Below are 26,054 nucleotides of genomic sequence, written 5' to 3'. Positions count from 1 at the left end.
CCAAATATATCATCTGGTTAGACTGAATCAGTGTTCCAGTAACTGAAAAACACAAACTTCACCAATAATTCAAACTCATGTGAACAATGAAAGGGGATGAATGAGTCAGAATGGAAAAGTTGCGGTCATGACCCTGCCATTTCCTATAATATGGCAGTGGGTGTAATATCGGACTGAGGTCATATAAGAAAATAAAAGCTCATTGTTGGGGAATTCACAGAGCAGAGGAACAGATTATACAATTTGTCAAAATGTTAAACAATATGAAGACATCTTAACTTGCAGAAAAGTAGAGGGAATTTATAAGCGGGTGTATATTCTTTGAGCTGGATGTAGTCAGTTCCCCTCTTACCATTAAAACCGTCCTGGTTCAAGTCTCCCAGTGGTGCGATAGTGCTGCCAAATCTCCCAAACACTTCGCTGCCTGTCAGGCTAGGTTTGTGGATCTCCAGGTTTAAGGGGCTCCTCTGCAGGTAAGTGTAAACCCGCCCCATCTCTTCCAGTCGACCATCAGAGTCTCGGACCATGAACATGGGAGCTCCCACCAACAGATCAACCATCCTGCAAGAATGAAAAGTAGAAAGTCAGCAGTTATTAAAACTTGGAGACAGACGCTTGAAAGTATCACTGAGGAAGTTCAGAAGCATCCGGTCTAGACTGGTTCTACTCACCCATCACTGTTAATGTCTGTCGTTGCCACAGCATAGCCAAAATATGATCCCATCTATGAAGAAAAAACAGCAGTTAGCTAAAGCCGGATTCTTTTTGTTTACTTGGGTTTTCCCTTATTTTAACAAGAGGATCTACAAAAATATAAAGGCTTAATGTGTTTTGCAGGTTCAACTTAATTAATGGGCTTTTCAGGTTCATTTTTATTTCCATATACCATAATTCTGAGCACTCACAAAAAAAAGTTTATAAAATTTTAATCTGATTTTACTTATTCAGTAATCATGCCAGCTGTAACAGGCTCAGTGTTATTCTAGTCACAAAACAAAATTTGATCCAGCTGGTTCTACATTCATTGCTAGAATAAGCTGCTGCAAAATTTGAAGCAGCTTATTGGGATTTAATGTCATAGATAACAGATTCCGAATTGGAAGGCAATCATTACATGGTTTAAAGAAAAGCAATACAGATATTAACAGGGCTGCGTATTTTGACAAGCTTCCTTGTTCCTGCTACAAAAAAGCTACCACTGTGTTTTAAAGAGGGTTTGTTGTGTTCAGGCTGAACAAAAAGGTCCAGGTTGGTTGCATCTGACCAAAACACATTCTTACTCTTTCCTTTAAAAGTCTTTTTGCTAACCTGAACCAGGACTTTTTTTGTTATATTTGTCATATGTTCTCTAATGCACTTGTTTTATTTTAATTTGTTATATTTTGCATTTCTTTCCATTTTATTAGCTTGTAGGTTGTTTAAAGCATATTGGCCAATTAGGTTGTATTTTAAATCACTATAAAAATAAAGTCTTTATAGCCATGTTTCCATCCAACTTAAATTCAAATTTTAAGCACCCTTTTAAAAGTTTGAAAAATGAAAATAGATTTTGTGGTGTTTCCATTTGGTTTAAAGAAAATTAATTAAGCGTAATGTCGTCCAACGTCGTCACCCACATCACGTCCTGACGCGTGGCTGTAGTTAAAGGGTTGGTAGAGGCTGCAATCTAGCACTGACCACAGATTAGTAATGCAGGAACATTTTTAATGAATGCATTGCCATCAGGCGAGTTGTTCTTGTGTTAAAATGTCAGCTAGTAACGGCGATGTTGCTTCCAGCCATGTCTACTTGAGCTGTTTGAAAAAATGTGTTTCCATCTCCTCTTTTGCTCATTAACCTTTCACCGCAGAAGACAAAAACCACCTTAAGTGAGAGCAAAAGCTGTTCTATGAATTTTAGGACGTTTTTTTGAATTTGGAATTCCCATCAAGCATTTCTAATGCAAAATGTGCATTAGAAAAATCTGATGGAAACACACCTAATTAAACGTTTTCCAGTCCCGGCTTAGCTGTGGCCTCTTTGCAGCTCCTCTAGAGTCATCATGGATTTTCTTTAGTTATTAAGTCTTGAATTGTAGAACCCACTTGATGTCTGGAGTTCCAGTTTAGTTAGACGGCCAAAAGAGTTTTGCAGTTGTGCCATAAACCATGATCAGATCATGGAAAATCATTGGTCCATGAAAAGTTCATAGCTTTGTATATGGTTTTAAAATATAACCTCATGATGAACCTCGACTCTCCGTCTCTGACCCGTCTGGTCTGCTTCTTCATGATGGTGTTTGTTCTGTAATGTTCTCTAATCTTTGAGCTGTTTGGGTTCATACTGAATTCAATTTTTAACTCTTTATTCATAAATTAGGGGACTTCTAAAGTAGGGCTGGAGGATTTTAATTAAGGGGATTTAATTAAAATTATACTGCGAATATTAATAATCGTCCAGCCCTGTCCTGAAGAGAACCAGTTACATTATATTTTTTGTTAAGGATGTTGGAATAAAGGGTGAGTAATACCAATTGATCAAATACTTTTTGTTTGAAAACATTTTGGAAAAAAAATAAATATATATATTTCTCTTTCACTTCATCTATGTTATAATTTCTGTTTGTCTGTCACATTACAACACCTATGAAATACATTAAATTGGTGCCATTAATGGGACACAATGTGAAAGGGTTGAAGTAGCATAGGTACCTCAGCAAGGAGCAGTAAAATCCACTTTTAGGGTTATTTCTTTTCTTTAACAAAAAAAAAAAAAACAATCCTTGAACTTACCTGCTCACCAGTGAAGTTCATTACGGTGTTCAGATCTGACCCGTTCAAAATAGACACCTGTAACAAAAAAAAGCAAATATTGTGAGCATTTCTATGGGGTCAAAATGTATGCTGTATCGGGAATTTGCTGCAGAGGACATTTTTCAACTTTTACAAACATACACAGGCTGTTTATGTTGAAGTATTACACCCCTGAACTCCTACCTATTTAATAAAAGAGAAAAAAATTATGAAATAGATTTAGTTTTCTTACCAAACCATAAAGCATGACTGCCTTTGGAACACCGGTTACAAAATCTAGGAGAATAAACAAAGATTTATTTGAAAGACAGGCCAACTCAAACAAAAGATCAATTAAATATCAAATAGCATTGTATTACTTCTTATTTGAATTGCTAAACCAATGCATCATCCCAGGATATGTGTTAGTGTGACCTACCTTCCACCTGATCCCCACTGAATTCCCCAACAGCTACAGAGTAACCTGGAAGACATAAAGGAAAGACGTCAGACTTAATGTTCACCTTAAAAACTACCACAAGGTTTAGTGACCTCCTTTACCTTGGTAGCTGTCATCGTGTACAAGTTGGACCTGTTTGGTCTGAACCTGACCCTCTACAGCCTGCATGAAATATCCTGGATAGTAGGCTTTGATAATCTCCTCCTTGGCCGCGGAGATGACCTGACCTAGAGGTCAAAAGCAGAGGAAAACTATAAAGAAACTTTTCCGGTTTTGTTGTTGAACAGCTGTACAACACAACTGATGTTTACCTTGCCAGAAATAGCTACCGGGTCCGCCCAGAACCACTCTGCCATCCTGAAAAGAGAGCATGTGTTACATAAGTGAGAACAGCAGATAGAGAAAAGATGGTAACCACGGATACGGTTATTACCGTCGTAAAGTCAGCGCTGAATCCTCCCTGACAGTAACCCTGACCCCCTGCATCACTGAGCTCTGAAATACGAGGGGGGAAAAAATGATGTTGGGAAGATTTGTTTGTTTTCCCAATCACCTGTTTTTAGGTCACGTTCAATGTATGCCTTTACCTGTCCGACAGGGAGCATACTCCACAAATTTGGTGAAGTTCTGAACTGAGAGGTAGCAGGTTCCAGTGGCATCAGAACGGGGTTCATCCTTTTCGGTCCTCCAATGGTAGAGAGGGGCGCAAGCCTGGATTATAGAGATAGCCAAGGAGAACGTCAGGAGTCAGAGGCAGTGATGAATGGAGTGGACTTTAGTTTTTTCAATTGTATTTATCATGACTTGTTTTAGACTATTTTTCAAAGAAAAGTTTTCTGATCGTTTTCCCCTGCATTTTTTTTTAAAGTATCAGAGTAACAATGAGATGACAATTTACACCAGTTTCCAGACCATTAAAAAAACAAAAAACATGCAGCATCTTCAATATGTTTTATTATATCACATAAAACCCCAACAAACTAGCCTTAGGATTGTGATTGTAGTGAGATGAAATCAGAAAATCCCCATTGAGGGTAGAGGGCAGGACAAAAAGAAACATAATAAAGACAGGAAGCTAAATGCTGATGTAATATGTCAGATTTTAACAGTGTTGGTTTACTGAGATACTGTGTGAAAGGTCGACTTGAACTCACTGTAACACACAGTATTCAACAATGAGACATTCTTATTTACAAAGATCATTTTATTAAGGGAACAATATGGGCCCTAATAACAAAATCCAAAACATATTTCTCACTACAAATAGCATCATAGAATCAAATAAAAATCAAACCTCTTATTTAAATTTAATCTTTATGTCTATTTTATACTTTCTATTGTTTTTAAATGGTTGTGCATTGGTGAGCAGATTTTTATCCGCCCTGTCAGTTTTGATTCAGCTTTAAGTAGGTTTAGGAAGAACAAACAAGGGAAAACAGGAAAGGCAATCTTGGTTTTAATAATAAGCAGTGAAATAGAAACTTTACCCGACCCACAATCACTTCACAAAAGGGGGATCACTTTACCAGGATTGTGTCGCCATGAGAACGCACTGTGGCGCCAAACCACTGGTGGGACTTGAAATCAACCTGGTGCATTGTGTCGTTAAGTCGGCTGCTGCGGTCTCCTGGGGAAACAGATATAAAGAGAAAGACACAAAGTTATAACAAGATGATAAAACATGCATTCATTTAGCTGGACCTCAGCTATCCTAATTATCCCTCCCCCTTCCTCTCAGAGACTGCTGAAAACATCTGTGCATTTGGCAGACAGCAGGAATTTTGACTCCGGTTACATTTTTCTTCTTTTTTTTTCAATGCAAAGATTAACTGTATGAGAATTTGTAAAGTCAGTGTCTGCCAACACATCCTGGCTCAGGAGACAGAACGGATCTCTGCTTGGCTGGGTCCAGACTGGACTGACATGTCTTGACCCTGCTGACACTCTGCTCTGTTTGGCCACCTGGCCAGTAAGACTGATCCGATCTCCCACTTTGACAGTGGCAGGTGATATGACAGATGGTGTCAGGAGTCAGGTTTAAACATGGCTTCATCTGAACACAGATGTTACATTTGTGCAACAATAAAGCTGAAAATGCAAACAAATTTATTAGGGAAGGAGGAATGCCCATCGCCACGACGAAGAAGAAGATTCATAGACACTACATTTGTCCTCTGTGGTCATGATGAGAGATCTGTTGAGTAGGACAAGAGGACAAATAGGACAAGATGTCCTACTCAACAGACGACTCTTCATGTCGTCCTCAAGTCAAAACAGGCAGCCTAGAGCTGAAGATGAAGTTCGGAAGAGTGTTTCTTTGGTAACAGCCTTGAGTGAGGGGTCCAAGGAAAACATACACGCTCTATCCAGGCTTCCTCACACTAACTTCCCATTCATCTCTCTTCAGCCACACTTTACTCTCCTATTACCCGTTTTCATTTTCACCACCGTCTTTGTTTTTCCTTTCCATTTTTCTTACATCATCTTACCCAAGTCTCCATTTCGACACGGGAAAATTCTCTCCAGTGCTTACAGGCAGTGTTCTGTCGCCTGGATCAAAATATTAAAAACGCTTTTTAATGGCCAGACTACATTTCTGCGTAATCCCCGTCTCTGGGTTTTCCTCCTACTTTGAGCTCTGGTGGCAGCCAGCCCAAGCCTCAGTGTTCAGAGCTACTTTAGCCATGACAGGAGATAAACTTTGAACAGCACCATGCATGCTATTACTCATGTCTTTAGCTGCATGATAAAAAAAGAAGGTAGAGAATAATTCTCAAATGGCAGCCATGGTACATAGACATTGTCACAAATAACACATATTTTGCTTATGTTGCACCAGGGGTGTAATTGTGTAACCCTTTGAGATAATAAAGGAGCTTCAGGGTACATGGGAAGTGCAGTAGGGTAAACCAGAGCTGTTTGCTAAGCTCTGCAAATTAAATGACTAAATGAGGCGACTGCACCTATACCGACTATATATGACAAACATTTGTTACCGTTTCATTCCTACAGTTTAAGATCCTTAAATTGGCACACAGGTAAAGCACCAAAGTATCCACAATTTGAAGAGCATCAGCATACATCACCATTTCTTTGCATTGCCAGCCAGCTGGCTGAAAAGGTCTTGCTACTTCTCCCTCACTTAAAATAACATCAAAATCCACAGTCTGAGAAGAAACCTTGGCTACCAGGGGAAAATGAATATGTAGCAGCAGTAATACAGATCGTTTAGTTAATCCATCTTCTACCGTCTCTCTGTTGGTGTAATGGGGAACTGGTCTCCAGCATTATCCGGGTGAAAGGCGATGTCTGACCTGGACAGGTCACCACTTCATCACAGAGACATGCAACCGTGCAAACACACATCTAAGGGTAATTTAAAGACTCCGGTCAATCTAACAGTCATGTAAGGTTACTGATCTGATCCAGCCCGACACCTTGGCAAATAATCTGAGGTCCTCAGGTCAAAACATTATTTTTGCAATACCAACATTGCTGAAATTTTATGCTTTTAAATAGGATCTTTTATTGAAAAAAATATTATATATTATAAGCTGCACTGGACCTTTTCATATTAATGCCCTTTTGCACCATTATTTTAAAGTGGTTTCTTTTTCTCCTACATGGTTACATTCTGATCACTGCTGCACTTTATACTGGTAATGTTTATATTACTCCAGCTGCAATATCATTACACATTTGTAAGCACTATGCAAAGATATTTTGTTATGAATACACTATGAGTATACAAAATAACAATAAAGTTTGTCTAAGTCTAAAATCTGCTTATGGCTCCTTAAACCTCTTTTAAAACCAGAGAGATGGATCTTTAAAGCCGTAGAACAATCTTCATTTTTCTCTCCGATCCCTGGACTCTACAGACACTTTTAAAAGCAGCTAAAATCTCGACTTTGCTATTAGTGAAGCAATTTGTGACCCCTGCCTGTGGAAATTGCTATAAAACAAAGCATAATTATTTTGTTCTTTGACCCAATAAAGAAAACTGGAGTACCCAGAGAGAACCCACACATGCATGGGGGAACATGCCAACTCTATAATTTATTAGTTAAGTTTCCAGTCCAACTTTTGTTCCATTTTCTTAATTATTTATTGTCTTTTCACTTTGTAATAAACATTTTTCTTCTCATTTTACATAATCATTGTATCCAAATGATATACTTTGATTATCTTTAATTATTTCTGTTGCCTTTATGCCACTGAAATGTGGCATAAAGACACATTTATGTGCCTTTATTTTTTCATGAAAAAATATTATTCGCTTTTTTCCCTAATGTAGAGTAGTTTTAATTATCTTGCCACTGAAACGTTCTACAAGGTTACCTTGCCTCTATGCAGAAAGTCCCTATCTCAGGAATCAAACACAGAACCTTCTTGTTACAAGGCATCAAAGTTACAGCACCACTGCACCGCCCTGCTTTTAAATTATACTCTTAGGAAAGAAATAAGATCATGCTGCAGATTTTATAACATTTTTATCATGTTTCTATGTTAGTTTTATCCTGATCTAATCATAAAATTCCCACTCCATTCTATGCTTGGACAAAAACCATTGCAATCTGAACTGAACAGCCCCCCTCATTGTTCTGGTGAGTCTGGGTTAGTACAGTGTGCTGATGTGACATGGTGCCAGGCCAGTCTCTCCCAGGACCAGTGCAAGACTCAAGGGGGTCTGGTCTCATTCTACTTTAAACTGCGTGCGAGAGGACATAGCCATTAGTGGAGTTAGAGCCTCTTATTGTCAGAGTGTGTATTTCTGTGCTTGTCAGTGAGGTGGAAGACAAATGGTCAAATTCACTCATCACATCAGCTGGCCCTGTGGGAGTACCAAAAAAAGGGGAGGTGGATGAAGCAGAGCGAAGGGGGCTCTGGTTTCTCCCCATTTCCTCAATCCCCTCCCTCTGATCCTCTCTTTCTGCATGTGCTCCTCAACAACCTCCCTGCTGCTTCTCCTTTTCTCAGATTCATGGACAGCCTCTTATCTCCATGGAAGAGGAAGTGGATGGGTGGGGGCTTCTGACCACTTTGACCCAATTAGTTAGGCTAATTAAGAGGGTCTGTGGCCTGCAGGTCAGAGCTCAAACACACTGAAAGGGGTCCTCTGGCAACATCTTTTTTTAAATATCCTGGACATGCAGTAGAGAGACACCTTTTATGAGCGGATTGTAAAAAGGCCCCGAAAGATTGTCATTCAACCAAAACGTCCAATTATCAGGTAAATGCAACCTACCGGGGGGCTAGTCTGTCAAAACCTGAAAAGTCCCAGTAATAAAATCAGCCGATAGGGTTACACTATCAAGCAACAAACACTTTTTGTAGTGAAAGAAATCCACAAAGACCTCGTTTTGCTCAAGTAGTCACAGCCAACAATGGAAAAAAAGGTTCAGGGAAAGCTCCAATGAGTGAACAGCAGCAGAGGATGTCATAAGTGTAACAGCTGTTTGTCATAGACACATTTCCATGCAGCTATCCGTGTACTGAGTGCTGTACGACAGCTCATACAATGATCCAGATGTTAGAGCTGGCTCAGCGAGTGTAATCTGCTCCCCTTAAAAGTCTTTTTGAAAATATGGACACTCCAACAGCCCAGGGGACAAACCTTGACTCTGAGGCCTTACTGCTTGAGCATGACATCACTCCCTGTGGTCTTTGGCCAGCAACCATGATACACATGCAAGGAAACTGAAAAAGCCCTGATAGATTCAGTAAAAGAAGTTCATTTCAGCTTATGAAACAGAGGGATTTTTCTCTCTTGTATACATAATTCTTACTGGAAGTTAACAAGTTAAGTTTGATGTTTTAAAAGTTTGAACAATACCCTTTTATCTGCATACTTTTTTGTTTAAAAAGTCTATGTTGTGATAAAAAAGGCACTGATGGGGACTCGGTCAGGTGAAAGATGAATCCATCTGAGAACCTCCCAAACTTCCTTAAGTTGCATTTGGACTGAACAGGGACCTCTTTTGTGACGTTTGCTACCTTCACCTGTCATACAAACAGGATATGTCTTTGTTTCGGTCTATTTGTGTCACCTCGCTCGAGGAGTTCAATGGAGATAAGCAACCAGTAAACAAACATGACCTGGAGGACGGAGGAAGTAATTCACACACACAAAAAAAACTGTTCAACACCCTATTATCCTTCTTCAACCCAAATAGATGCTACAAAAAGCACAAACGCAGGACTAGTCCACATTAGGAACAAATAAAGGCAACGTTTGTACTGGAGGCAAAGACTGACAACTGATCCAAAGAGGAAATGATCTGATCACCTCAAGATTAAAACAAAACTTTAACAAGCTCAGAACATTACCTAAGGTGTTATGTTCCAATACAAATAAGCAAAATTGCAAAAAAAAATTAAAAACAATTTGAAACTGAAAAAACTAAAAGCTTTGATAACCCGACCAAAACGTACCTGAAAATAAGAACAATGACCTACAAGGTTTAATGATTATATAGGTCTGCCATCAACAACACATACTCCATCATTATTTAACAATAAAAACAGCAAAACCTATCCCAACACACATGGGCGTTTCCATGGCATTTTTAGGCTTAACGTATTTTAAACACGTGTCACTAAAGAATCTGAAAATCCCTGTGAGATGAAGGAATGCCCTTTGCATACCTCTGAAATGATGACAGTTTTGTCTTTAAAACAAAAAAAGTCAGAGGTCCTGGACCCACTGTTGCCTTGTCAATGAGTCCTCAAAGACTGAATATTTCTGAATTCCTCACAGGTACAAACATCAGCTGCACTAACCTCATAATAAACAAAATCAGCCTCTGAGAACAGCAGCAGGTAGTGTAAAGACTACATCCAGTTTTTTAGATAGAGAAACCTTTGAACAGGATCCAAATTGTTTTTGTTACACCCAATTAGCATTCTCCTTTGTAGGGTCCATTTTTAAGGCACTTTGCTTCTCTCCTACAGCTCTGTATCCAAATCAGCAATGTAGGCAAAAGCCGCTCCACAGGGAAATGATTACTGCAGCCCGCAACGTATTGTGGGATCGCATTCTCCTTCTAGATTCATAACAACTTTACTTAAGTTATCCTTCCAACAAGTAAAATTCAGTCTGTCAAAAATCATGTTGGAAAAGGAAATTTTAGTCCTTTGGATATCTCAAAGTTAAGGCAAGTTTCTATTAAAACCATAATAGAAAAAAGAGCTTTACAGTTAATTTTTTTTTCCAACTAATATTTTGATATTTATATAAAAAAATAATCCAGAAGGCAAAATAAGTATTTTGCTGTCAGCTTTAGATCTTTAAGATGAAAAAAAAATGTGCTAAAATCAATTTTTGCTAATCAAAGATTTGTAAAATTGGTAATAAGCCCCAGTTGATGGTTATATGCTCATGGTGGAATGAGCATAGAACCATCTTATTGTACCAGTACAATTAGAAAAACAACTGTTAGGAACAGTTAAAGCATGAAGCCTTTCGTCTTTAGTGTTTAAAAACTTGCAAATAATTCCACTGAAAGACTTCTGGAAAATTGTTCCTATGAATTAAAAGTATAGATGATTGACTACATCACAAACCTACCAGAGTCAACTTCATTAGGCAAACTGCAGCACAAAAACACAAAGAGCGAATAGCTGACAAAGATAAGAATCTAGGTGTTGCAGCGGTTCAGTCACGGAGCAGGCAACAACCAGATTGAAACGCTTTGTTTAGACCTTTGAAGAAAGGTTTTAGAAATTATTATCTGCAAAATATTAATGAACTGAAACAACTTCCCAAAATGTGGGCCTGAACTTTCCTTACAGAGATGTGTGAGGGTGATAATGCTGAAAACATCTTATAATCATTGCTTTTTTCTGTTTAGATGAGGGGGTACGTTTAGCTTTTTTATTCTGACTTCATCGTTGCCTGATAAACAATGACTCAATTCAATCCGATGAGTGTTTTTGTAAACTTGAGGTCACATTTGAATTAATTAATCTAAAAAGGACCAGGTGATTTGCATTATATCCTCATACCGAATGACTACATAACAAGTTGTTCTTGCATGTGTAGCAGTTATAAATCTTACCTTTTGGATCAAATTCAATGGTGTGACAGTTTGTTTCGCTGATGCTCCACGGACAGTAGAAGACAGACCCTCCCTCTGTGACGTCGGTCTGGCTCGTGTTGGCCTTGGGGGCTCCAATAACCACGCTTGCACTGGAGAGGAGAGAAACAATTTATTTATTTTTTTACAAATGTTAAAAGATAACAAATCTCAAACATCAGAAACATGACATTAAAGCATCATTAAAGCCTGCTGCTCTTAGTGTGGCATCCATTTCCCGTCGCCCTCCAGACATATCCGCTGAAAGCAGCATGCCTATTTTACAACCCAGAGAGAGGTGTGCAGTTTCATTTTTTACACAAGCAGAACATTTTAACAGGTTTCAGCTTTGTGTTTATATACCCCAACCAGTCACTGGAAACTGTTGCTATCACATGTGTACATGTGACGCTCACACATCAACTTCTTTTTTTCTTTTTAAAGACGCAGAAGGAGATGCACTTGCATGGTCACACATTCTCCTGAGGGGCATGATTCAATAGAAAAACAAGAGAGCAGAACGGCTAAGTGGAGTCACATTCTTGTTTCTACAGCTGGGACGCTATAGACTTTATCCTTGGATTTCTACTATATGAGCAGAGGAAGGGCAGCCAACCACTTCCAATACTTAAGAGGGTGGTGGGTCTACAAGTGAGCCCGGGAGCATTAACAATCCTGCACGGATTTCAGAGATGAAAGTGATTTGTAAAAAGTTACTGACGATACGTTAATGTGTTCAGTCAAGATTTGGGCGAGGATAGGAATGAAAAAAAATGGCTGCCTCAGCGATGATGTCAGTGCGGACACAATTGACCCAACAAGTACCAGACGCACTTCTTTCCATGTGGGTAACAGAGGAAAGGAACCATTGGCACCAGACATTGTCTGGGGGGCTTAAAAATCAGGAAAGACCCGCCCATTCCTGCTCTGGATCTTCCAATAGTATACAAATGTTTATTTTGGGGCTAAACTTAGCATCCTCCCCTCGAGGATAACAGCTACGCATGGCTCAGGAATCTGTAAAAAGGCACCATGATTTACATTGTGCTTAATTCCAGCATCTTCATAAATCACAGACATAAATCCCACATAAATCATCCATTACCCCTGATGAAGAAAGAAATGTAATCCAATAGGTTAAATGGAAAATATAACAGGGAAGTCAAAGAGGGGTTGTGGCAAAAGAACAAAACTCTAAAAGCTTTGCCACCTTTACAGCTTTTAAGACAACTTTTTGGAGAACAAAGAGATGAAACCACAGTTTTTAAAAGAATTACAGTTGCTGTAGTTGCAATACCTCAAAAAAGAAACAGAACAATGATGGAGAAACATGTGGGGGAGAAAATCCCATTTGGTATCCAATTTGTTTGGTTTGGGGAAAAAGAAACAATGATGTTAATGTTAAAAAGCAAGCACAGGGACATCTCAGCGGAGCTACAATACTCAGAATCAATAACAGGTTTTCTCATATTGGTTTGTGAGTCATGGACCAACAAGGGGTAATGCCTTATTTTATGCTGACAGAGACGTTTTAAAATTGCATTCTTTTTTTCTCTAATAACCGTGAATATAATCCAAAGCAACTCTTTGCTTTTAGAATTTACCAAATCAGTTAATATAGACTGCATGTTTGTAATTTAATCTCTGTGTAAAAAAGAGTGATCAAAGTTTAGTGAAAAAATAGAGAAACAAACAGACCAAGGAATAGACCAAAAAGGTGAAGGATGAATTTGGTAAGAAATTAAAGCAGAGTTAGGTTACAGGACAATGTCTCAATATTTCAACATCTAATGGAGAATTTTTCAATCCATCATGGAGCCCTAGCAAGACACAAACCAGAAACAGAGGAGCTAAATATATACAACGATCCAGAAAAAAAGACTTTTAGCATCTAGAAATACAATTAATTTGTCAGATTAAATCATGATAAAAAGGGCCTAGTCAAAGCACACATGTAAACCCAAAAGAAAATCTACTCTATCCAAAGCTTTAATAACCAAAAATGATCTCTCTCCAGTCAGATGGCGACATGAGAATCGGCAAACCGCATGACTAGAGATCTGTGAAGATCGTTGAGTCATTCCCAAAAAGACTTGCAGATGTATTTCTGTCAAAATCAGTTATTCCAAAAAATGTTTACTCATTGGGTGGAACACAGACGCCCATCTCAGTTTAGATCATTGCTAAAGAGACTGAATAGTATACAGGCTATAATGGAATATCTGCTTCTTCCTATTTTTAAATCTACTTATTGAAACTTCAGACCAAGTATGCACACTTGTCCTTTGCAGCCCAACCGAATCTATTTGAGGAAAACATTTCAAAACATAAGAGCACAACAACACCAACTTTATCTCAGGCAAACATTAGAGGGGACGCTAGAGCAAACAGTGCAACTATGCAGCACATGACACCACTGGACACCACAGAGCAACAGGGTCATGGATAATACAAGGCCCAGCATTTTGTGTAGAACCAGTTATGACATGAGCCAAGAGCCACACACTTAAATGTGTCAAAACGCACAGAAATAAATATAAAAAAGGAAAATTCAGTCGAAAATGTTTTAGTTAATACCTGCTAATTTCACTTGCTTACACTCTGACATACAGATGTGAAAAATACCATCTTGTTCTCACACACAAACAAACAGACTGATAGCAATCTGAAAGGTTTTGCAAACGAGGGTGAATTAGCATTTAATGAACCCTTATCTGGAGAGGATCTCACTTTTTCAAAATACCCCCACCCATCATACCTTTTCTAACTGTTGTGAGCTTAAACATCGGCTTTTGTGATGTTCGCATTTAACAAATCCCTGGCTCTAGCCGACTCAGCCTTGCATTACAAATTCCTTTGTGAGAGAAAGTGTGCTGAGATTGCCATGTAAAATTATCTAATTAGCTGAATGCAGGGGGGGGCGCTACCCTTCCTTTGGTTCACTCAGTATCAGCCTGGACAAAAGATTTACTACAGCATGCATTTAAATAGATAATTTGTTTTGGGAAACCTTGTTATATATACATAGTTTAGCAATAATTTAAGTTTTAATTTATTCTCAGTCTAATTACCCTGTTAGAGGGGACACATATCAGAGCAGTGTTCTGCTGGCGAAATGCTTAAAGATTAAACGGATTTGCAGCTTTATCCATTTTATCAGCTGTCCCCCTGCAGCCACTAATCATTTCCACCACCCAGTTAACAATTAAGCATTCATTAAGCTACTGTAAATAATTTTGATGCAAGTCAGGAATGTGTAAACAATTCTTCTGTAACCGTCTCACTTAAGGGTCAAGCAATCTGGGGACATTCTCTCCCTTAAAAAAAAAAAAAAAAATGTCTACCCACACTGTAATTGCCAGACTGTAACCACTATTTTATGTGGGGGTTTGAAAATGAAGGCTGATGCAGAGTGCTGGAACTCGCTGATGTGACATTATTGCGTGCAGCCGTGGCTAATACGGTTTATGATGAGGTTACAGGCTGAGGTTGTCAACAGGCAAATTCCAAAGTTACACCCTCCCATTTAAGCCCAGCACCCCAACCTCTCTGCACGTTTAATTGTCTTCCATCCAGCTGCAAAGGCTGATGTCACTTGAACGCTATTATAACAGCTTTAAGGGAGAAACGGGGGGGAGAATCTAAATCACATTTGTTAGGCCTTCCAGTGTCGACTGCAGTCACCATCTGCAGCCATAAACAAGGCTTAACAAATGCTGTGGCACATATACGAAGGAAAAAGGCAGGTGGTGAAAGCACTTGCAGCCTTCAAAACTCTGCATAACCTTAATAAAATGTCTGCTTCCACTCGTGCAACTTACACTGAACCATCAACACTTACTTAAACAATGGAGTGGTTCCATATCAGTAGAAAGGAGGGAGATGCAGCGACCCGATCTAAACCAGACTGCTTTTGAGTCATCAAGTGGCGAAATGTCAAGAGAAATGGCAGGAGTCTGTACATCCTGGGGTTTTGTTTTATTTGTAAAGTTAAAGGACTTATTACCCCCTCTTATAAAAGGGTTTTATTTTGTTATGATCTTTATTGCTTTTCTTTTAAATAAAAAAATATATTTTTTATCATATATATTTATACAAACTTTTCTTTCAAAAACATAAAAGCATCAGTTTGTATGTACAACATGAATTTATATTTCATTTAGCAAACATTAATCAACGTTTCATGTTCAGTGTTATAGGTGGCACTAACAGAGCTGTTGCCCAGCAGAAAGAAAGAGGGTCCTGGGTTCAGTCCCCGGCTTGGTACCTTGGTCTGGATCCTCCAGCTTCTTCCCACAGTTCCAAAACATGACCTGTTAGGTTAACTGATGACCACCTAAAGTGTGTGTATGTATTGTTGTGTGTTCCTGTGTTGCCCAGCGATGGATTGGTAACCTGTTCAAGGTTCTTCCAGCCCTTCACTCAAACACTGCGGGAGGTAGGCAGCAGCCCACTGAGACGCTGACGGACAAGAGGTAGAAGATGGATGGATACAATTAAGCTGAATTTTTCTCTAGCTGAGAAAGAACAAAACATGCTGAAGGCAAATAAAACATTGATCAGTTATTAGCATTTATCAGTTATTCATTTGTCTTCAGCAGAATCTGTGTTGGTTTTTTTGTAAAGGTTTTATCGTATATCTATTCCTCTACTTTCATGCATTTCAATTTCAGTTTCCCATTAATCTTTATGTGACGAAAAACGTTTCCCGGTTCAATGAAAGTTATAGTTTTTAAAGAGAAATCTGCTAAAATCATAAACAGCACTTCAGAGTTTTACAAAAAAACTGAAGAGTGGCCACAATCCATTCCTACTACTGATGTATCAGAGAGTATGTAACTCGGGCTTAGACCAGCTGAATGAGTGATAAACAATAGAAAGTATGCAACGACTTATTCTAGACAGCATGGAGCCATATGAGCCGTCCCGTGTCCAAGGCCAGACAGAAGCTGTTTGAGTTCTTAGCACTGCTATATGGATGACCATCCACTCACATACAGACTCCGACAATAAAGCACAGGATGAAGGAGATGATGAGAGAAGCAGTGTCTGCTGGGATAGCGTGTGCCGACTACAGACAGTCTACTGTGTTGAACTGCAGCCATATTTTCTATTCAGCATCACGTGGAGCTGGACCTTTGAGTCGTAACAACATAAAAAGGGAGCTGAATTCTTGCAAGCCTTGAGCAAGTAGTGTCCTTACAAAGGAATAGAGCTTTCAATTTCCAAGGACAGACTTAAAAAGAAGGCGATCCGACATTGATAAGATAAACAGCCAACTCTGCTCATGATCTAAACCCAGATCAGAGTAAGAAAGAAATCTAGTTTCCTCAGTATTCTCCAAAGGGTAATGCAGTTAAGCAACAGGTGGCCTGGAAATGACTAGTGCTGCTATCTAAGGCATGCACGCCCTGCTGTTTATTGTTGCACAGGATAAATCTAAAGATTTACAAAATAAATAAATAATGGTTTTAACTTTTATATAAATCAGCAGTTTTGAAAGCTCTAGTCTGTTAAAAGAATTAGCAAGTTTACACCGACCATATTTACCATCTTTATTTTTTCATAATCTGAACATTTCATCTGGGACCAATCAGTTGACTTCCTGCCGTCTAAATGGGTACATTAAGAGTGAGAAAAGTCACAGCTGCCAACATATTTCAGGACTGAGGTGTGGCATGTAGGACATTCAAACTATACTGTTACTGCTCAGATTGTTTTGTAGACTTTTTCTCCAAAGCCAAAGTTTACCACCCCCATCAGGAGCCATTACGCCATTCCCCAATCGTCTCCTGCCGGGGGTTTAACAGCTTGGAGCTTCACACCTCTCCACAATGGTCACTTCAGGGGGTCCAATGCTCTCACCTCAGGATAGAGAGGCTGTTGTATTAAAAGGAGCAATGATAGGGTATGGGGGTTGCAGCTGTCTGAGAATTTAGCTTTAACCTAATCCTGCCCTTCATGTTCCCGCACACACCCATACAGTTCCTTTGCAAAAGAATTCATATATTTTCACATTTTGCAACATCAAATCTGCAATTTCAACGTATCATAATAACATTTTAGGTTATGGAGAAACAAAAAGTACTGCATAACTATAAATTGGAAGGAGAAAAAAAAAGTTTTCAAACAATCTGCAAGAAAATCTTGGAAAAGTTTGATGCTACCGATAATAAATCTAAAACGACAAATAAGAAGTCGTTTTCTAGAAGTCATCTTTCATCTTTGTTAAGAGAAAATAAGTGAACAAACAAACAAAAAAAAGAGCAGATAGGTCAGAGAATAGGTAAGTAGAGCTAGCAGCAATATCTCAAGCTCTAAACATCTAACAAAAACCTTGAAAACCCACTAAAACATTGGGAGTGAAAGTGGTAGTCAGAGAAGTTGCCAACAGGTAAAGGATAATTCTGGAGAAGCTGTATAGGTTTGCAGTTAGGAAACGCAATATTTTCCTGCATCCCGAAATTGTAAAAAAAAGAAAAAGAAAAAAAAGATTACTTGAAGTCTTTCTTGCAGTTTGGCATAAGAAAGGAAAGAGTATAAAGGAAGGTGCTTCTTCCAGAAGAAGCAGGCAACAAAAAGACGCATCATCCTCAACAAAACATTCATGTTATGAAGCATGGTAACAACAGTATTATTCTATGTAGACTTTTTTGAAGCAAGAATGGGGGGAATAGTTGATGGGAAGATGGAGCTCAGGGAAATTTTAAACAAACACACTGTTTGCTCACTGCTATAGAAATGCAATTGAATACTTGAGAATTCCTGCTTACATATACACCTCTGCAAAACTAATTAGGGACCTTTTTTTTTTCTTTTCAAAGAACATTGGGCAAAATGTTGCCTGAAGAGCTGAAGTGGCAGATTCTACAAAAGTGGGTTCTACAAAGAGTTTTAACCTCCCAGTGATGCCCAAATGTCTTGTGGAAGTAGACAGATTGGGTTTAAATACTTTTACGAAGCACAGTGCATACAAACAGAAAGTCATCAAATGAACCGCCAAAGGCCATGTGCCGTTTCCATATAAAAGCCTTAAAAGCCTTCTAATTTTAACTTTGCTGACTAAACAAACAGTGACGTCATACAATAGAGCGGCTGCGATGTAAAGGATAGCCCTTCATCAAATTACCACTGACGTGAGTCATTTTTGGGAGCAGGAGACTGAAGTTAAAACAAACCATGCCTTACAGGCAAATGAAGATTAAATCCAGCAAAGTATGAGTTAGAAAGACCCCAACCACTGGCCGACTCCATTCCACAGTAGACCTGATGACCTTGGGGCATTTCCCAAGTAATACAGCAGACCCTTTAAAAACTTCATCACAATCTACACAAAATACGACACATAGTTTAGTATGTGAACCATTTTGCAGAAGAAAGGTAGTGAAAATATTCTGTATATGCAGAAAAAATCCCCAATCATTTTGTGTCCATACCTGTATGGACACAAAATTTGAAAACTGAATCTGCTCAATAGAGGGTCAGCATAATGTAAGAAAAAAACAAAGTAACTGCAAGACCATCTCCAAAAGAATATAGTAATCTCATGTATGAGAGAAAGTTTGGCAACCCAAATAGACAAGATGTGTTCCTGCATTGCAAACATTCACTGGTTTGATTTAGAAAAAGGTCCAGAGAAAGGGACACCAGAGAAAACAATAACAAAGTCGGAGTTGATCTTACATAAAGAGAGGCTTTTAAAGGGACAAGGGGAAGAAAAATGGCAGCAGATTTACCAGCCAAAGAAGTCCTTGATCCAAAGTCAATATTAGCTCAATTCTAATCCTATTTGAGAGGGTAACCTCTAGAAGTCCCAAATGTGGTCAGGCTGAGATATGTTTATACTAGTTGCTGCATCTGCTTCAGGCCAATTGGCCCCATGGTCAATTCACGCTTTTTCCTACCAAAACTTTGCTGTTTTATCCATTCTCACTTCCATTTCTATAGCCGTGAGCAAACTAATTTGTACCCATGCACTTAAGGATGTCATTAATATTTTAGAAAAATTATTTAGAACAAAAATACTCAGATTTCAAGAATAATTTAGGTATGTGTTATTCTTGATTTTGTTTTATTAGATCAAACTTCCATTTATCTGTTGTCCAGATCCTTTCCATCTTGCAACATATGTCATTAACTTTGAATTTATCTGTTCGATTCAATCACATAAATCAGGAACTACACAAAACTGAACTGATTTGATTCCTAACCTAGCTTTAGCAAGTTGATGCCAAATAATCAACTTAATTCAAGTTTAAATGAGCTCATTGATGGATGTAATTTATTAGTTTCGAAGGTCTGCATTTCTTTACAGCACTACTGGTAATATTTGAAGCAATATCAATAGATTATTTGAGGTAAAGCGAGAATTATACATTCTGTTGTGAAAGTACAAACTGACATGTGTTCCATACAAAACATCTGAACCAATCCGCTTCACACCCAAAGACTTATGTGTAATATAACCATAAGCCTAAAGGGACATAACAGCTAATGAACAAAACGACTTTATATTGAGTGGCTAGTCATTTTGCACATTTGATGTTTCATGTCTTTATGGTTTTAGATGTTTTGTTGCCTATTTTGTTAGGGCACAAAACGGACCAATCTCCTTACGTCATTTTGGACTGGGCATGTATCAGTTCTTACTTTAATGACAGAAAATCAATAAATAAATCTTTTACATGCTTATAGCCAAATGTAAAGAACTTTTGTTTTAAATATCTAGTGAATAATATCTATTTGCTTGCTTTGCATTTCAATTTGGGTTGACAATCCATCATATTTCCTGAGAGTTGACAGTGCAAATGAAGATCACCAATAAATCCAGTGCAGTACTAAAATACCCCCCCAAAAAAATAAATAAAATAGAGCTCCTAAATTTTTTACTATGTAAAAAAGATTTATATGCACAGGGTCAAGTATATAAGTACAAACTGGTTCATTTACAGTTTAAAAACAGCCATGGAGAAGTACCAAATAATTGTTGAAAAATGCAAAAGAAGCAAGTTAAACTAATCACATTATCTTGAAACCTAATAGACTTTAGAAAAAAAAACACATGAACTTGCCTTAAAGTGTCCATATAGACTTGGTCTGTTATGAATCAAAGCCTTTAACCTGTGACCTTTGCTATCTCTCTAAAAGCCCAATTCTTTATCACTGCTTGGCTCAGGAGCAACAGTGGAACCAGGTACAACACTCTGACTATCAGCTGTTAAACAGAAAACAGAAAAAAAAAATCCTGTGAGAAGACGTTTCACTCTTCTGAGATTAAAATGAATGAAGACCACAGATAATATCTGCCCATCTCCTTTCCCTTGCATACATTGGAGGCCTGCCACACAGTCCACAGAGGCTATCCTCCGGCGATCTACCATGGAGGGCCGACTGTTCAAATTGAATTTTATGACCAAGCCTTAAGGGCATGAGAGATCCTCATATATAAACCTGTTGTCAAGGATAAGTATCAAGCTGGATAAATCTAGCCTTTCATAGAGCATCTAGGCACAGGAAAAGGGTTTTCTTTCTATCTTGCTCTGTCCTCACACCTGCGTTCAATACTGGTCTGTCTCTAAGAAAAACTTTGTAATGTCAGTTAGAAAAATTGCTCCTGCCTGGATTGTCTTTAGTAGTACTCAAAAGAAATTCTTCCTTAAACCTTTTTAAACCTCCACTAAATAAATGTATAAAAAGCGTATTAATAAGCAAAAGTAAGAGTTGTTAATAATCAGGATAATACTGATATTCTGCAAACAGAAATGACACAAAGGTTCAGTGGAAAAATCTGTTTGGATTTAGATTAGAAATTTAAGCATGGATCTAGCAATGATACCAAATCCAACTGAGGCTACAGCAACACAATGCAGGAGATGGGATTCATGCAGAAAGGTTTAAAGGTGAAACCGGACAAAGTTGCAGGATGATGTAATATTAATGCAACCCCAGTAAGGGGAAAGATGACTCTGTCACACAAGTTAATGAAGTAAAAAGAGAAGGAAGATTAAAGGGCGAACTATAAATCTGAGGGTGAGAAAAGAGGTGGTTAGACAGAAGACATGGCGGTCCACAAAAAGTCTGTAGAGGAGCCCAATGAAATTGGTTAATAAAACTAAATACACAGAATAACTTTTGAAATTAAACTGGAACTCTGAAGGCTTTAAATATCGTCGGTTTTACCAATGTTTCACTTGTTTGTAGGACACACTGAAACATTGAGTAGGTCAGGCCTTAATCCATTTCCTTTTGCATATTTGTAAACAAAACAGGAAATAAAAGTGGTTTTATTCAAGGACAAGCTAACTACCATTAGCAGCGTAGAGTAACAATGCATTAGTTTACACTGATCATCATGTGTGTATAAAAGTTTTAGATAAAGATAGAAAACTGCAGAAAGTGAAAAGAAATTGTTTGTTACAGTAGCCATCTTAACGTTTTTTGAAGTTGGTAATCATGTTGGATTTTGAGGTCAGAATTGGAAATTTCTCATCGGAAATGTTGATATTGGGAACTTCCCATCTATTTTTTCCAACTTGGAAGTTTCATGTTTTGTTTTGTTTTTTTCAGAAATCTGAACGCACAAAGAAGTCAAATCTTAACAGCTCAACATTGTTATTTTTTCTTCTTTGTCTTTCTAAGGAGAAGACAACAACAAATGAGTATTGTAAAAAAAAGTTTTTAAAACTATGTCAACAGAAAGGTTCTTTGCAAAGCCTTTTGTTTATAGTAGCAATATCTGTGACGGTCCGACTTGAAATAAATGTGGGTTGTTTTTTATGTAAAGGCATAAAGATGTCATCCTGGCGGCTGGTACTGGGCGTATAGCAGAAACCCTGACAAGAAGCTTTCTCTACAACCCTGAACTGACCTCAGTGGGTTCCCAGCTACTCCCCCACTCCTCGTGTCTCCAAAACGCAGTTGTGGATGATGAGTTGGTGAGAGATGAGATAAAACAAGCTTCATGTCTGATATGGTGTGATGAATAAATCCTCAAAAACTGTGGATGAAAGGTGGCAGATACGTGTGGTTCGCAGAAAAAGGAATGAGTCACCGATTTAAGCCTGCCTTCTGAGTCTTTTTTTGTTTGACGTTTGACAGTAATACATATTACTGAAAGAAAAATTACAGAGCAATGAGCTGTAGGAAATTTCTGTCCATTAGAACATTAATCCTGCTTTGAACATAGAAAACACTGTCTAGAGTCCTTAGAGTACATTTCTGTTCATATTTTAAAGCAAAATAAACATCCATTTGAACCAAGGAAATGCCTTATAATAACCTTATAAATACCATTTTTTGTCACCACGCATAAAGTACATCAGTGAGCTCTCTTGCTGGAAAAGTTACAAATGCAGATAAAAATGGGAGAACAATGTAAACAGGTCAAGAGCAAAAAAAGCATTCCCTCCAGAGGAAAAACGCTTTGTTTCAGGATTATAAAGCAGTTCAGATCTTGTAATCGAGGGAAGGAACAACACTAACCTGAGGGGTAGGGACACAGTTCAGGCAGGCAGCCAACAGCCAGACCAGTGAGAGTGACTTTAGGTTTTGTTTAGCAGGCAAGAAATGTCTTTTTTTAATCAGTTTTTGTAATGTAATGATTAGTCCGTCACATCTCAACCAATTCTGATTAGATTCTTATTAGATTCATGTAATAACTGCGCTTTCCAAACCTTGCATGTTTAGCCATAATAATCAGCTTATCTTAGACTTTTACCTTTGTATCTGACCAACTAAAAGGAGAATGGTGTTTGATGGAGGCTAGACTCTGATTATGAATACAAATTTATTTTAAAAAGTTGGGTTTTATGGGGTTAGTTATTTGGAGGGATGTGTTGACACATGACTTTTCCCATCAGAGTAACAATCCCAATCAGAACAAGCGTCAAGTTACATTTTTGGTTATGAGCATTTATTCACTCCTTCTGGTGATTTTACAGGCAGACAGGCACGTGGCACTTTTGTAATACCTCAATAGGTTCCAGTTGTTCAGATGTTCACACTGCTGCTATCATGTCTTTTTACTTTCTCCTCATCTTTGAAAAATTACCATAAACTTCATAACCTGGAGACTTTTTTATGCGGTGGACACTGTGTTATGCTTATAGCCTAAGTTTGTTGCAACTAACGTAGCGTCATTCCTCTGGCAAGTTTTAGCTCACTTTAGAGGTTTCCTCCCCAGTTTGTACATGTAATTGGAGTCTAATAAAACCATGTAAGCAATAGGACTACACACCAGTGAAAAGAAAACAATGATGTAGGCCATTTACGTGGAGGTGTCTCCGCTGTAAAAGTTCAGATTAACTCATCGGTAAAATGACGTCTACCATGTGTCTGGGACTTAAAGTGATGAGGGGAGGTGATGGGGAGAGGGGCGAGACAGTGGGGGAAGGTCTGGGCGATGGATGAATTAAAAACCCCTGCAGAATGACATCAGCATTAGAGGGAGTAGAGGGGTGGGTGTGGGAGAGGCAGATAGGTTTATGCAAACAACTGTCACCTCTTAAATCATACCCTTCTCCTTAAGCCCTCGTTTCCCAAGAGGAAAAATTAGGACAAATAGGAAGAGGCTTTTAAAGAGACAGTGAAGGCCAGAGATAAGTGGAGGAGATGCAGAGGTGGAGTCTGAGGGTCTGGGGTCCAAAGGGAGGGGAAACAGGGAAACCAAGGCTGATGCTGGCAGCCCACACACCACAAAGCCCTTTCTCAAATCCCAGCATGCCGGCTGGTCAAACAGCCCTCAGGAAGTCTGCATGTCTAAGTGAAACTTTTGTTAACAACAACTCAAACAACATCCAAGGCTCCGCCATAAAATAACAGTGATACAAATGCATAGATTAGACACAAACTAAAATTACAACCCCCCCTCAAACCCGTTGATTTTCCACTCCCCACAGACCACTGGGGTATTAGATATGACCACAGGCATGAATGCAAAAGTTGAAATTCCAAAAAAAAAGGACGGATGCCAAAAGCCTCTCAGGAAGAATGCTGAGACAGTCACTGCATGCTGAGTGGCACAGGGATCACATCTCCTCTGAGAAAGGAGGAGCATTTCTTACAAAGGAAACTGGATTACTGAACGTCATTATGATAAAATGTTAGAAACAGAGCTCACTCTGTTGGATAATAAGATTAGATTTAATTAAAAAAATATAAATAAATTATTCCTCTTTCAGAATCTTTTTTCCCACTTGACCTCTCATTCATACTGTAAATGTCTGTTTTGTTTTCCAACATTTATTCAATCTGATCACTAGCTTGATGTCCTGGAGATATTAAATTAGTTGTAATCATGGGGAGAGTGTGGGTAGGAGTAAAACGTGTCCATAAGAGCACAGCTGGAAAGTAAGACTGGATAAATCTGACATTGTTTCCTATGATAAAGTTGATCTTTATTACGCGCACTGATTACGCGCAAATATTTGCATTTATAAAGCCAGTCCAGCTGAGGGGGATGCTGTCTTTAACTTTACCGCAACGTTAGATTGTAAACTTTTTTTATTATTTGCAAGCAACTCACCTGGAGGATTCAGACAAATAAAAGTCAACAGCATATCCGAAGTAGCTCCCTTCTGGTCCGCTATAAACAGCTGGGTTCTCCAAGTCCAGGTTGAACGCCTCGCAGACAGGCCGAGAGAAAGTGGCCAACAGCCCGATGATGCACACGGACGAGCGGAGGAAGAAGCCAGCTGTCCGCGGCGTCTTTACGCGTAGCCGCTTGGAGACCATTGTTACCAAAGTAAAAAAAATCCTCTAAAGTTTGGGTGAAATACAGTCCAACGTTGCTTTATGACTAAACCGAATATGAATCCTGAACAGCTGAGAGTTAAATATGCATCTCTTTGACCGCGCAGGATCTCATTAGCGCTCCTCTGCCGCGTCCTCTCGCCTTCACTCTCTCAGATCCACTCCAGACGCACGCCCACTCTGCTCACCTAATCACCCCGACACGCAGGGAGTTCCCAAAGCAAAGTTTGGAAAAGGAGGAGGAGTTTGTGATTCCCTGGAAAGAAAAAAAAAGTAACTTCAGATCCACTAACCCACCTACATTACAGCTGGTCAAAGTATAGAGGGAAAGATTATGTCCCAAATGAACAATGGATCCCAATCTTTGTTTTTGGTTTTATCTCTCACTTATCCTTAGCTTTTCAGATCAGAGCTATTGGTTGTAAAGGAATCCTGATAAGTGATGGAAAAGATGAGGCCTCTAGTCAAACCAAGCACCAGAAACACTGGATATTGAACAGAGGCGCCAACAGAAAGTTTTAAAAGGTGCCCAATTGGTAGTAATGTTGAAGAAGGGGGGTATTTTTGTTAAAAAATAGACTGATCATTAATCAACCAATATTTTCGGCTGCTTTACTCTAGGGGACCCAAACTGACATAACCAAAAATCAAAGCAGAAATGTTTATACTCTATATATCTTTTCCTACTTATACATGCATTTTCATATGAAAAAATTTATACATTTTTTCCAATTCTGCCACCTATTATATTATTTTCATTTTTACATTTTATTATGAAAATGAAAGCAGCATTGGTCTAAAAAAAAATCGTCTCCTCCCAAAACAAACTGCCAGGAAACATTGGGGATCAGTTAGACTGATGTCAAAATAATTGGCATTTTAAAATAACATTTTGGTGCTTAATCTCTAATTTCCGATGTAGGTAATCCATTCAGTTTTCACTTTACAAGCCAGCCAAATTGCATAAACTCATTCAGAAATACTGGAGAGACAAAG

At 38.6% G+C, this 26,054-nt stretch overlaps 1 protein-coding gene across 1 annotated transcript in view; it reads right to left on the bottom strand.

Annotated features, from left to right (window-relative positions):
• The window catches only part of LOC107091914 (integrin alpha-5-like), a 50,514-nt gene extending 25,295 nt beyond the window's left edge, over nt 1–25,219 (bottom strand). The window contains exons 1-12 of the mRNA XM_015386146.1: nt 24,832–25,219; nt 11,292–11,422; nt 4,758–4,858; nt 3,819–3,942; nt 3,665–3,726; nt 3,543–3,588; nt 3,333–3,458; nt 3,211–3,255; nt 3,025–3,068; nt 2,772–2,828; nt 672–724; nt 353–561 (exon numbers count right to left, since the gene is read on the bottom strand). Of these exons, the coding sequence (XP_015241632.1) occupies nt 353–561; nt 672–724; nt 2,772–2,828; nt 3,025–3,068; nt 3,211–3,255; nt 3,333–3,458; nt 3,543–3,588; nt 3,665–3,726; nt 3,819–3,942; nt 4,758–4,858; nt 11,292–11,422; nt 24,832–25,040 (1,207 nt within the window). The 5' untranslated portion in view covers nt 25,041–25,219. The remainder of the gene's footprint in view (nt 1–352; nt 562–671; nt 725–2,771; nt 2,829–3,024; nt 3,069–3,210; nt 3,256–3,332; nt 3,459–3,542; nt 3,589–3,664; nt 3,727–3,818; nt 3,943–4,757; nt 4,859–11,291; nt 11,423–24,831) is intronic.
• Between the last annotated feature and the right edge of the window lie 835 nt (nt 25,220–26,054).

The sequence above is a fragment of the Cyprinodon variegatus genome, unplaced genomic scaffold (genome assembly GCF_000732505.1).
Source record: "Cyprinodon variegatus isolate N-32 unplaced genomic scaffold, C_variegatus-1.0 Scaffold16, whole genome shotgun sequence".
Taxonomy (NCBI): Eukaryota; Metazoa; Chordata; class Actinopteri; order Cyprinodontiformes; family Cyprinodontidae; genus Cyprinodon; species Cyprinodon variegatus.
The sequence above is the reverse complement of the archived record's forward strand: the minus strand, read 5'-3'. Positions and strand labels throughout refer to the sequence as shown.